Genomic DNA, 14,508 nt, shown 5'->3' on the forward strand with positions numbered 1-14,508 from the left:
TGATCTTCAAATGGAACACCAATGGTGTAGGATACCGCACACAAGACACTAAAGGTGATGTTAGTTTTGGTCACACGTCACCTCTGGGGGGTGGGGGGTGACCCCTGCCTCCTTTTCGGGGCACCAGCTAAGGAATTTCACCTTAACAGTAAAAATGATGCAAAAAGATCATACAATAAGAAAAATGATGTAAATTGGAGTAAGTAAATCACCTGGTTTATCTAAAAGATTTTCATAAGATTCGTCTTACTTGTAGTCTCTTACTGTATTATCAACACAAGACAGGCACAGATCTAATACAATAGAATTTATTAACAAAAGATATACAAGAAAATGGACAACTACTAAATGGAACTAAAATGCTAAAGGATAGTAAGGTTGGAAAGTAAAGTGCTAAAGATAGACAATGCAAGTGACTAAGATAGGTGTATAGCAGAATGTTCTCTGTAATGCAATAAGGTGAATACCTTACATCTAAACAAATAATTGAAGAATTATCTGTTACACATATGATACACATATGATGTAATATCAAAGACAACTAAGATGCACATAAACTAACAGAATACACTAATGCCAAGGTCTCAGGAAAGAGGGTTGGTTAGTGAAATTTTTATGTCCGTATGGCCAGCAGTCTGGGCAGTCTGGTGACAGCAGGGGCTTCATTTATAGAATCTTGCGTAGAAACCGCCCTAAATTTGATTTACGGTCATTTCTCAAAGTGCGTATGTGTGATTCATAGAACGAACGTACGCAGAGAAAACGTCTCTATCAAATATGAAGTCTGTAAATCGCAAATGATTGTGAAATTGCACAAAGCTAACAGTTTCAGATCTTCAGATATATGAAAGAGCACCTGTCACCGTCCAAATCCTTTAAGACCTCTAATGTAAACTGATATTTCCTACTGACACACTACTGAAAATGATGTACATAACTCACTTAAAAGCATTTATTGAGGTGAAAATACGGACGTGCCTAAGACTTTTATATAGTAGTGTATATGTCTACATCACAGTTATCACTAAACCCTCCACAGACAATAAAAACACAACTACGATTGCTTGAGTTTCTTAATGGTTTTTAAATACTGTATTGTTGTCCGGCTTACGTCACTTAAGAGATCCTAATGCCAGTGAGAATGCATAATGGTAAATGTCCTGAAAAAAAAATGTGTTTGGGAACAACAGCCCTCTTTAATAGTTCCGGAACTTTGTTTCCATCGTTGTTTTGAGTCTGAACACAAGACACCTGAGATGAGAATGAGATGAATGGTTAACCCTCAACTTACCACACAAAGAGCAGTGATTGGCTGTATGTGGTCCTCAAAATTAGCAACAAGTTCCCCTTTAAGTGTGTAAACCTTCAGATAGTTTCCATCTACAACCAGAAGAATGTTGCTCCCTCTTGCCTCAAGAATGAGGTCTGAGCGATGACACAGTTGTAACTGAAAAGATGCAACCTGTTGAGCTGAAACAGAAGAGATTACATATCAGGTATTATTAGTTAAAATGTCATGTGTTGTGTAGGCATGTCAACTTGTGAACATCGCAAACAAAAATATAACGCAACATTACTTGAAGTATAATAACAAGAAAAACAATGGCCTTCATTTTCAAGTCCAACCTTCTGGCTTCTTCATATATTTAGTTTCCTTTATAGTCAGGTCAAAGACTGAGATTGTTTTGTTGTTGAAGAGTCCGTCTGTATGGATCACTGCGACTCGCGCATTTTGGGACGGGAGGAATACAGCAGCACAGCAGCCAGTGACTGGCAGACTCTGACATAGACTTTCCTCATTTTCAACAGGGTTGCGCAGAGTTTCACTATAGAAAACCTCCCAAGACACATACTTGTTATTCAGTCAAGTACAAATTTGAATACCTTTCTGTGACTGTATTCTATTCATCAACTTTAGATTTATCAAGTGGAATTAGTCAACTTTGACTGAACTTACCTTTGGGCTCAGGTCATTATTTTCTTTGGAGGTAGCAAGTATCCATTTTTTATCTGGGGATGAAAGAAGTAGGTTTGCCCAAAATGAGTCGAAGATTGCGTGCCTCGAAACTTCTGACAGTGCAGGACAAGTCAAGACAAGTAGACCTTGAATACTGCCCACCTAAAGGGCAGAAATTTTTCATTTTACACTCAAATGTAAATTCAGGTAACCTAGACCACCAATGCTATCATGATAAATGGCAAAAGTAGAATTGATGTCTGTACGTCTTTATTGTGTAGTTACAAATGTAACAAATATTGATCATACCATGAGGAAAGAGCTGCTTTTGTCATTAAACAGCAGTAGTGTGATTGTGGAGAGTCCCGATTCAAATGAGGCCACCTCCTCTCCAGTTGAACCCTTCCATGTTTTGATTGTTCCTGTGCTGTCCGATGTGACAATGACAGACTGAACAGGATCAACTATGATGTTTTGCAGGGGGCTTTGAACAGGACTTGACCATAAATTTACACCCTGAAAAAAGAACATCACCTTACTTTCCAAAGTCAAAAACTGGGTTTTGGGGGCCGCCAAAATCAAGTTTTAAACCGCACAAGCTTTATTTCATCATTGACTGTGATTGTAGATGACTGCTGCGCTTGTGATGACTGCAGAAAAGAGTGAGCAGAGTGTGAGAGTGAGCGCACTCTCTGCCTCTCAACTAAGATGTGTTTGACTTCATTCTGTGTTCCACAGCCTGATTATAGGCACATGACGAAAAAAGTACAGCAGGAACAGACTGCTCTGTGTGTTTTCATGTGCTTTTGTGGAATGCCAAATGAAATTGAACATGCCAGTCTCTGACCTGTATCTCTCCCTCGCACATATTAATCAAAATCAACTGACACGATGAAAAAAGGTCGGAAGACCAAATTCATGTTTCACGTGGCGCATTCGTAGAATATTCTTATCTGCATTACCGGTGGGTGTCAATTGTGCTCAAAAACATGTTGCCTTTTCTTTTCTTGGCAAAGGTTCCGCACATGCAGCTCACATAAACCACATTTTTAACAAAGTGTTTTCCATGTTAATTATTGCTGTTAAAACACTGCAAAGATCGCCTCTCTGCACATGCTAATGTCTGTGACAAATAATTTCATAGCCAAAATATAATTTGGAAGTGGTTGTAAAAAAATTAATAATAACAACTGAATAAAATGACAAATAAAAGTTTCATTGCACTTATTTTGGATTTATTGTCAGTATTGGGCTCGCAGTTCAAGAGTAGGGTACTTTTGACTGTGTGTGTGTTTGTCAGCCACCATCACAAACCATTTTTGACACAGGAACAATTATGTACTGTAGGTCACATTTCACTTTTTTAAAAATAATGAAAATACTGTATGCGGGGAATATGCATAAACATCTTGACTGTAATTTAGCGGTAACACTTTACAATAAGGGTCCATGAATAATCATGTACTAATATCTGAATTAATACTTACTTTCACATGAACTAATGATGAATGAAGAAATTAAGTAATCAATAATTAATAAAGGGCTAACCTTAGCTAATACTGGAGTCATGAGGATTCATGTGTTAATACTGCCCAGGTTAACTACATGTTAGTACATGTTTGTTAGTTAATGTATTAATTAACACCTGGAAGTAAAACTTACCAAATTGACCCTTAAATAAAGAACAATGAATTCTTCTTTACTTCTTCATTTACTTCTTTAAATGCACTAGATGATAAGTTTATTATCACAATCAACATGGGTAAAGACATGACATAAAGATGCATTAACAGGTGATGAGCTAATGTCAGTAAACAGCTAGTTAATAGTGAATTAATCATCACAGGCCCCTTCAAGTAAAGTCATGACATAAAGATGCATTAACAGGTCATGAGCTAATGTCAGTAAATGGCTAGTTAATAGTGAATTAATCATCAGTGTGTACACATGTTATTAACAAGTAGTAAGTTAATACTAAACCATGCAGTCCTCCAAGAATACAATTCTAAGCAGCACTAGATGAAATAAAAAAGGGTTCATTTAAATTATTTAAACCTGACATAAATATGACTTAAAAATAACGCCTGCAAAAACAGAAAAAAACACATTTAACAAGACAATAACCTCAAGCGGACACTATACAACGTTAATAGCAAATGTGACATTTTAATCCGTATAGTTTCAAAAACACATTTATCATTAAATATGTTAACAGAATATGTAAGTTAAAGAAAAAAAAGTTGTCTGTCTAATTTTACATTTACATTTAGTTATTTAGCAGACGCTTTTATCCAAAGTGACTTACAGATGAGGGAAAACAATGGAAGCAATTGGAACAACATAAGGACAACAAAATTGCAATAAAAACAAACTGGTCTCATATAGCCTACCACAGCATACAGAGCAAAGATTTTTTTTTGAAAGAGTAGAAAAGAGATAGAAGTCAGAACTGACCGGTCAGGTGTTGACGGAAGAGATGTGTCAGACAATTCTTAAAGATGGCTACAGAATCTACTGATCTTGTAGCAGCGGGCAGATCATTCCATAAATGTGGAACCGATCCAGAGAACATACGTGAGAGAGATTTTTTATCTTTTTGGGATGGCACCACAAGAAATCGTTCGTTTGCAGAGCATAGGGATCTGGTGGGTACATATAAGTCTGCATTAGCGAGTGAAGATAAGGGGGTGCCAAATCAGTGGTGGTCTTGTAGGCCAGGAGCAGAGACTTGAATTTGATTCGAGCGACTATAGGGAGCCAATGTAACCTAACGAAGAGAGGAGTGACATGCTCTCTCTTCGGCTCTTTGAAGACCACTCTTGCCGCTGCATTCTGGATCATCTGAAGAGGTCTGGTTGTACAAGCTGGAAGACCAGCCAGTCTGGACAGGACAAGAGCCTGGATAAGAACCTGCATAGCATGCTCAGACAGGAAAGTTCTAATTCTCATAATATTGTAGAGGATGAATCTACAGGACCGTGTGGTGCTGGCAACATGATCAGCGAAGTTCAGTTGATCATCAATTACCACTCCCAGGTTTTTGGCTGTTCTGGAAGGAGTAATGGTTGATGAACTTTGTTGGATGGAAAGGTCATGCTGAGTTTTCTGGTCGGCCAGGATCACGAGCAGTTCAGTTTTTGCAAGGTTCAGCTGCAGGTGATGCTCCTTCATCCAGAGTGACATGTCATTGAGGCATGTCGAGATGCACTCAGAAACCGTTGGATCATTAGGCTGAAATGACAGGTGGAGCTGTGTGTCATCCGCATAGCAGTGATAGGAAAAGCCATGTTTCCGAATGACAAAGCCAGGGACATTGTGTATATGGAGAAGAGCAGCGGTCCAAGAACTGAACCCTGGGGTACCCCTGTACTGAGATGCTGGGACTCAGAGACCTCACCTCTCCAGGATACTCTGAATGACCTATCCGAGAGGTAAGACTCGAACTACTGTAGCACCGCTCCAGAGACACCCATAGTCTTGAGGGTCGACAGGAGAATGTGATGGTTGTCGAAAGTGGCAGATAGATCCAGGAGGATGAGTACAGATGATTTTAGAGGCTGCCCTTGCCAGTCTCAGGGCTTCGATGACTGAGAGCAGTGCAGTCTCTGTGGAATGACCGCTTTTGAAACCAGACTGGTTGCTGTCCAAGAGGTTGTTCTGTGTGAGAAATGAGGAGAGACGGTCAGCTACCACACGCTCAAGGGTTTTTGCAATGAAGGGGAGGAGAGATACTGGTCTGTAGTTTCCTAGCAGTGCAGGATCAATGGTGGGTTTCTTCAGTAGCGGCATTATACGGGCCTTTTTAAAAGCCGAGGGAAATGTCACAGTGGTGAGAGAAGAGTTGATAATGTGGGTCAGAGCGGGGACAACCAATGGAGAGATGGCCTGAAGTAGACGGGTTGGAACGGGATCTAGCGGGCAGGTAGTCGGGTGGTTAGATGCAATGACTTTGGAAACGTCAGCTTCAGACAGGACAGAGAAAGAGGGGAGCAAGTAGGTTTCGGGAGTTTGTGCATGTTCAGGTGGCGGCAGAGTGAACTGACTGCTGATGATTGTAATTTTCTCTACAAAGGGGGTTGGTTCGTTTCACTCATAGCTTAAAGCATCATCAATTAGCACATGCTAAGCCACGCCCATAGCAACCAAACAGGTTAGCCTAGCAACCGTTTAGCAAAACCTATATCTATGCATAGGAACATCGTAGAGACATGGGAGTTGGTTTGTTTCGCTTGTGGCTTGAAGCATCATCAGTTGGCAGATGCCAAGCCACGCCCATAGCAACCAAACACATTATCCTAGCAACCGTATAGCAAGACCTATATCTCTGTATCAGAACATCTTAGAGTCATGGGGGTTGGTTAGATTCATTAGTACTTAAAGTGTCATCACCCTAGTGCCGAGTTCCGCGGTTTGCCATGAAAGCATCACTCACAGTTTCTTTAGAAAATGTACTATCTAGTTATTATTATTATGTTGGCTTGACAGAGCCAACATACTGTTCTTCTACTTAAACATATTATTATTATTAGTGATGCTTTGAAAAAGCATAACTATTGTTATTCGAACATACATACATAATTATTCTTGTTCCGCCAAAAGTTTGGCACGCTACTTGTCCTGCAGCTTTTGACCCATGAATGAATAAATCGACGGGCCTATTCAGGAATGGTGTGCTATGACTTTTATAAGCGATCGGGTGGGGGTGGTGCGATAGGGGGGCGAAAAACCACCCGAAAAATCCCATTGACTTAACACTGAGGGATCGTCCCATTAACTAAAAGCTTCGATCCCAACTTTGAGGGATCGTAGCTCCGAGCGAGGATATCGTAGAAACATGAAAATAATACACGATTTGAAGGGGTTAACAGGCTCTATAAGAACATCACTCACAATGGGGTGTAAGTTGCACCCCTGGGGTGTGAGAGCCTCCCAAAATTTCCATATACTTATAATGGCGCCCATAGACTCCCATTAAAAACCTAGATACCTATATATTCACGCGCTATTTTTTCGCTTTGGACCCATGAATGAATACATCAAATCGAGCGGCCCATTGAGGAATGGCGTGTGATGACTTTTCGAAGCCATCAGGTGGAGGGGGTGCGATGGGGGGTGAATAAAAACCCGAAAAATCCCATTGACTTAACATTGCGGCCAACTTTGACGGGTTGTAGCTCCGAGTGAGGATATCGTGGAAACATGAAAATAATACATGATTTGAAGAGGCTATCAGGCTCTGTAAGAACATCACTCACAATGGGGTGTAAGAGCCTCCCAAAATTTCCCAATCACAGGAAGGATGCCCATATAAGGCGTAAAACATCCCGTGTTGAATATCTTAGCAGTACAACCACTTAGAGACAAGGGGGTGGGCTCATTTGACTCACACAACCAATCAGTGTCACAGGATCATCTTGAAGCTATTAAGCCACACCCATAGCAACCATTTACAGCAACCTAGCAACCGATCCCATAGACTCCCATTATAAAAGGTTCAGGTGGATATCTTTGCAACACAGTGTCATAGAGACAAGGGGGTGGGCTCGTTTTACTCAGGCAATCAATCAGTGTCCCAGGATCATCATGAAGCTTCGAAGCCACGCCCATAGCAACAAAACAGGTTAGCGTAGCAACCGTTTTGCAATACCTATATCTCTGCAGCAGAACATCGTAGAGACACAGGGGTTGGTTCGTTTCACTCATAGCTTAGAGTATCATCAACTGACAGATGCCAAGCCACGCCCATAGCAACCAAACAGGTTAGCCTAGCAACCATTTAACAATACCTATATCTCTGCATCAGAACATCATAGAGACACAGGGGTTGGTTCGATTCACTCATAGCTTAGAGTATCATCAACTGGCAGATGCTAAGCCACGCCCATAGCAACCAAACAGGCTAGCCTAGCAACCGTTTTGCAATACCTATATCTCTGCATCAGAACATCTTAGAGAAATGGGGTTTGGTTCGTTTCACTTATGGCTTGGAGTATTATCAATTACCAGCTACCAGGCCACGCTCATAGCAACCAAACACATGACCTTAACAACCATTTTGTTAAGGCTTGACAGAGCCAACATACTGATCTTGTATCTAAGCTTATTATTATTCTTCTGATCCCCCAAATTTATGACTGCTACTCCTCCTAGAGCTTTCAAGCTACATCCACCAAACTTTCCACAAACCTTCAGTCTGGTCTGACTTGAGTTGCTATATCTTTTCTAACTGCTCCGGGTTCTGATTTTCGAAAGCCGGACTCTCACACCACCTAATTTCCCATAGACTTAACATTGCGACAAACTTTGATGGCTCACAACTCAAAGTGAGGATGTCGTAGAAACTTGCGAGTTACCACGTTTGAAGAAGCTGGCAGGCTCTGTAAGAACTTACCTCACAATGGGGTGTAAGTTGCACCCCTGGGGCGTAAGAGCCCCCCCAAAATTCCCCATTGACTTATAATGGGACAGGAAACATGCCCATATAAGGCATCATAACTGTCCCATGTTGAATAACTTCGCAGTACAACCACTTAGAGACAAGGGGGAGGGCTCATTTTACTCAGGCAACCAGTCAGTATCCCAGGAACTTCCTTAAGCTACGAAGCCACGCCCATAGCAACCATTTACAGCAACCTAACAACCGCTCCCATACACTCCCATTATAAAAAGTCCAGATGGATATCTTTGCAACACAGTGTCGTAGAGACAAGGGGGTGGGCTCATTTGGCTCAGGCAACCAATCAGTATCCCTGAAACTTCATTAAGCTACGAAGCCACGCCCATAGCAACAAAACATGTTAACTTAGCAACCATTTAACAAGACCTATAACTCAACATCAGAAAATCGTAGAGACATGGTGGTTGGTTTGTTTCACTTGGGACTTGAAGCATCATCAATTGGTTTCTACTAAGCCACGCCCATAGCAACCAAACAGGTTAGCCTAGCAACCATTTAGCAATACCTATATCTCTGCATCAGAACATCGTAGAGACATGGTTGGTTCGTTTCACTCATAGCTTAGAGTATCATCAACTGACATATGCTAAGCCACGCCCATAGCAACCAAACAGGTTAGCCTAGCAACCATTTAGCAATACCTATATCTCTGCATCAGAACATCGTAGAGACACGGGGGTTGGTTCGTTTCACTCATAGCTTAGAGTATCATCAACTGACATATGCTAAGCCACGCCCATAGCAACCAAACAGGTTAGCCTAGCAATCGTTTAGCAAAACCTATATCTCTGCATCAGAACATCGTATAGACATGGGAGTTGATTCGTTTCACTCATAGCTTAGAGCATCATCAATGGCATATACCAAGCCACGCCCATAGCAACCAAACAGGTTAGCCTAGCAACGGTTTAGCAAAACCTATATCTCTTCATCAGAACATCGTAGAGACACGGGAGTTGGTTCGTTTCACTCATAGCTTAGAGCATCATCAATTGGGATATACCAAGCCACGCCCATAGCAACCAAACAGGTTAGCCTAGCAATCGTTTAGCAAAACCTATATCTCTGCATAAGAACATCGTATAGACATGGGAGTTGATTCATTTCACTCATAGCTTAGAGCATCATCAATGGCATATACCAAGCCACGCCCATAGCAACCAAACAGGTTAGCCTAGCAACGGTTTAGCAAAACCTATATCTCTTCATCAGAACATCGTAGAGACACGGGAGTTGGTTCGTTTCACTCATAGCTTAGAGCATCATCAATTGGGATATACCAAGCCACGCCCATAGCAACCAAACAGGTTAGCCTAGCAATCGTTTAGCAAAACCTATATCTCTGCATAAGAACATCGTATAGACATGGGAGTTGATTCGTTTCACTCATAGCTTAGAGCATCATCAATGGCATATACCAAGCCACGCCCATAGCAACCAAACAGGTTAGCCTAACAACCATTTAGCTACACCTTTATCTCTGCATCAGAACATCATAGAGACACGGGGGTTAGTTCGTTTCACTCATAGCTTAGAGTATTATCAAGTGCAGATGCCAAGCCACGCCCATAGCAACCAAACATGTTAGCCTAGCAACCGATTAGCAATACCTACATCCCTGCATCAAAACTTCGTAGAGACACAGGGTTTGGTTCGTTTCACTCATATCTTAAGTGTATCATCAACTGGCAGATGCTAAGCCACGCCCATAGCAACCAAACAGGCTAGCCTAGCAACCGTTTAGCAATAGCTATATCTCTGCATCAGGATATCGTAGAGAAATGGGGTTTGGTTCGTTTCACTTATGGCTTGGAGTATAATCAATTACCAGCTACGTGCCAAAGCCACACCCATAGCAACCAAACACATGACCTTAGCAACCATTTAGCAGGACCAATATCTCTGCTTTAGAACATTGTAGAGACATGGGGGTTGGTTCACTTCACTTGTGGCTCAAAGTATTATCAGTTGCCAGCTGCAAAGCCACGCCCATAGCAACCGCTTAGCCAGACCTACAGTATATCTCTGCATCAGAACAATGAGAACAAAGTTTAAAGATAAGTTTAACAATAAAACCTTTCAAACTATTTAAACTCTTCAGGACAGGCTTTGTCAAGCCAACATAAAGTTTGTACTCAAACTTTACTTTCTAGTTATTATTATTCTTCTGATCCCCCATATCTCTGACTGCTACTCCTCCTAGAGCTTTCAAGCTACATCCACCAAACTTTCCACAAACCTTCAGTCTTGTATGACTTGAGTTGCTATATCTTTTCTAACTGATCCGGGTTCTGGTTTTCGAAAACCGGACTCTCAATACCACCTAATTTCCCATAGACTTAACATTGCGACAAACTTTGACGGCTCATAACTGAAAGCGAGGATGTTGTAGAAACTTGCGAGTTACCACGTTTGAAGAAGCTGGCAGGCTCTGTAAGAACTTACCTCACAATGGGGTGTAAGTTGTACCCCTGGGGTTTAAGAGCCCCCCAAAATTCCCCATTGACTTATAATGGGACAGGAAACATGCCCATATAAGGCGTCATAACTGTCCCATGTTGAATAACTTTGCAGTACAACCACTTAGAGACAAGGGGGTGGGCTCTTTTTACTCAGGCAACCAATCAGTGTCACATGATCATCATGAAGCTATTAAGCCACGCCCATAGCAACCATTTACAGCAACCTAGCAACCGATCCCATAGACTCCCATTATAAAAAGTCCAGATGCATATCTTTGCAACACAGTGTCGTAGAGACAAGGGGGTGGACTCATTTGGCTCAGGCAACCAATCAGTATCCCTGAAACTTCATTAAGCTACGAAGCCACGCCCATAGCAACAAAACATGTTAACTTAGCAACAATTTAACAAGAACTATAACTCTACATCAGAACATCGTAGAGAAATGGGGGTTGGTTTGTTTCACTTGGGACTTGAAGCATCATCAATTGGTTTCCTTTATCTCTGCATCATAACATCATCGAGACACGGGAGTTGGTTCAATTCACTCATAACTTAGAGCATCATCAATTGGCATATAGCAAATATCAGCCTAGCAATCGTTTAGCAAAACATATTTCTAAGCATCAGAATTCTGTAGATGTCATGGTTCTGCCCCACCTTGTCTTACTTTTCTTGACCTAGTGGCAGAACCATGATAGAACCTCTTGTTTTATGTGGAGAGACAGTTTTGGCATTCCATATACTCCCTCTCTCCGGTGTGGCGTCTCTGTTCCCACCCTTTCATCTCGTTATTGCTTGTTAATTAGTTCATGTCCCGCACCTGTCCCATTCTTGATATAGTCCCCTTTATGTAGTCCTCTTGTTTCATTGTCATGTGCTGGTTCATTGTCGTTTGTCTGGTGAGTGCCTGTTCTGTGTCAGTCTAGTCTAGTGTAGTCATTTGTAGTTATGTTCATGTTTATGTAATCTTAGTCTTGTTAGGTGTATCTAGTCTTAGTCCTGTCCTGTTGTGGATTCCCCTGTTTTGTTTTGTTGCCCCCACGTGGGTCTTTGTTTTGTATTTATATTTTATTAAATGTCTTGTTAACCCCTTATCCGTGGTCTGCGTCTGGGTCCTCCATACTGTCCTTGTACTCACCACCCACGTTCATGACAGAATGAACCAGCCAACGTCGGACCCAGCAGACAGAAGGATCTCAGCGGGAGGGGTCGATGCCGCCGGGCTCCCTTCCAGGGTTGAGGCCGCCAGACTCCCTTCCAGAGTCGGGACCGCCGGACTCCCTTCCGGGGTCGAGACTGCCGGAACCCCGTCCAGGATTGAGACCGTCGGGCTCCCTTCCAGGGTTGAGGTCGACGGGTTTCCCTCCAGGGTCGAGACCGCCGGTGTCCTGTTCCCGTCACAGATCCCTGCCGGCGTCCCAGCTGTTACCCAGGCCTGTTGAGTCGACTCCTTGTCTTGTTTGTTGTGTCTGTCCTTGTTTGCTGCCCAGCTGCCAGAGAGCACTGCCCAGCCATCGGAGATCGCTGCCCAGCTGCCAGAGAGCACTGCCCAGCCTCCGATTCCCCCCCCCTGTCTCATCGACATCCAGGCCTGCCCAGCCGGTGATAGCCGGCCTCCCAGCTGGTATTCCAGCCGGCACCATGTCCAGTCCAGCCGGCCTTCCAGCCGGCGCCATGTACTATCCAGCCGGCCTTCCAGCCGGCCTTCCAGCATCGTAGACACACGGGAGTTGGTTCGTTTCACTCATAGCTTAGAGCATCATCAATTGGCATATACCAAGCCATGCCCATAGCAACCAAACAGGTTAGCCTAGCAACTGTTTAGCAAAACCTATATCTCTGCATAAGAACATCGTAGAGACACAGGAGTTGGTTTGTTTCACTCATAGCTTAGAGAATCATCAATGGCATATACCAAGCCACGCCCATAGCAACCAAACAGGTTAGCCTAGAAACCGTTTAGCAAAACCTATATCTCTCCATCAGAACATCGTAGAGACACGGGACTTAGTTCGTTTCACTCATAGGTTAGAGTATTATCAATTGGCATATACCAAGCCACGCCCATAGCAACTAAACAGGTTAGCCTAGCAACCGTTTAGCAAAACCTATATCTCTGCATCAGAACATTATAGAGACACGGGAGTTTGTTCGTTTCACTAATATCTAAGAGCATCATCAATTGGCATATATCAAGCCACGCCCATAGCAACCAAACAGGTTAACCTAGCAACCGTTTAGCAATACCTATATCTCTGCATAAGAACATCGTAGAGACACGGGAGTTGGTTCTTTTCTCTCATAGCTTATAGCATCATCAATTGGCATATACCAAGCCACGCCCATAGCAACCAAACAGGTTAGCCTAGCAACCGTTTAGCAAAACCAATATCTCTGCATAAGAACATCGCAGAGACACGGGAGTTGGTTCTTTTCACTCATAGCTTATAGCATCATCAATTGGCATATACCAAGCCACGCCCATAGCAACCAAACAGGTTAGCCTAGCAACCGTTTAGCAAAACCAATATCTCTGCATAAGAACATCGCAGAGACACGGGAGTTGGTTCGTTTCACTCATAGCTTAGAGCATCATCAATTGGCATATATCAAGCCACGCCCATAGCAACCAAACAGGTTAACCTAGCAACCGTTTAGCAATACCTATATCAGAACATTGTACAGACATGGGGGTTGGTTCGTTTCACTCATGGCTTGGAGCATCATACTAGCAACATGCTAATTATGCTAGCAAGCATGCTAATCGTGTTAACATCATGCTAGTTAACATGCTTACAGTGTTAACATCATGCTAGCAACATGTTAATCATGTTAACATCATGCTAGCAAACATGCTAATCTCGTTAGCATCAGCAACATGCTAATTGCGTTGTGCCAATCATGTTAGCAAACATGCTATTTATGCTAGCAAACATGCTCATCATGGTAGTAACATGCTAATCATGCTAACAACATACTAAGCCCGGTTTTTACACACTTGGGTCACATTCTTTTTTCCATCATGTTAGAAAAAGGTTAACGATAAAACCTTTCAAACTATTTCAAACTCTTCAAAACAGGCTTTGTCAAGCCAACATAAAGTTTGTACTCGATCTTTACTATCTAGTTAATTCTATCATTCTATCTGTAAAGCATTAACTGTTAACTATCTGTAATTTGATAGTTGTAAACAAGCCTATTCCATTTGTAAACAAGCCTATTCCTGAACTATATGACGTATGCTTATGTATTTGCATTTTTAAATCAGGATTAAAGAATTTAAATGAACTCTTGTATTTATTTCACCTGGTGCTGAGAATTGTATTCTTGGAGGGCTGCATGGTTTAGTATTTACATTTACATTTTTATGCATTTGGCAGACTCTTTTATCCAAAGCGACTTACATTGCACTGTACTATACATTTGTTTCTGACTATGTGCAATCCCCTGGGGTCGAACCCATGACCTTGGCGTTGCTAGCGCCATGCTCTAACCACTGAGTATTCACTACTTATATACTAAAATCAACTCATGAACTGTTGATGACTGATTCACTATTAACTAGCCGTTAACTTACATTAGCTCATGACCTGTTAATGCATCTTTACAGTATGTCATGACTTTACTTG

The 14,508-nt window shown here is 42.1% G+C and overlaps 1 protein-coding gene across 2 annotated transcripts in view; it reads right to left on the minus strand.

Annotated features, from left to right (window-relative positions):
- fbxw12 (F-box and WD repeat domain containing 12) overlaps nt 1-14,508 on the minus strand; it is a 40,569-nt gene that overhangs the window by 1,560 nt on the left and 24,501 nt on the right. For both annotated transcript variants that reach the window (XM_057328160.1, XM_057328161.1), the window contains exons 5-8: nt 2,267-2,473; nt 1,958-2,119; nt 1,627-1,837; nt 1,292-1,470 (exon numbers count right to left, since the gene is read on the minus strand). In XM_057328160.1, coding sequence (XP_057184143.1) covers nt 1,292-1,470; nt 1,627-1,837; nt 1,958-2,119; nt 2,267-2,473 — 759 coding nt within the window. The remainder of the gene's footprint in view (nt 1-1,291; nt 1,471-1,626; nt 1,838-1,957; nt 2,120-2,266; nt 2,474-14,508) is intronic.

The sequence above is a fragment of the Triplophysa rosa genome, unplaced genomic scaffold (genome assembly GCF_024868665.1).
Source record: "Triplophysa rosa unplaced genomic scaffold, Trosa_1v2 scaffold388, whole genome shotgun sequence".
Lineage (NCBI taxonomy): Eukaryota > Metazoa > Chordata > Actinopteri > Cypriniformes > Nemacheilidae > Triplophysa > Triplophysa rosa.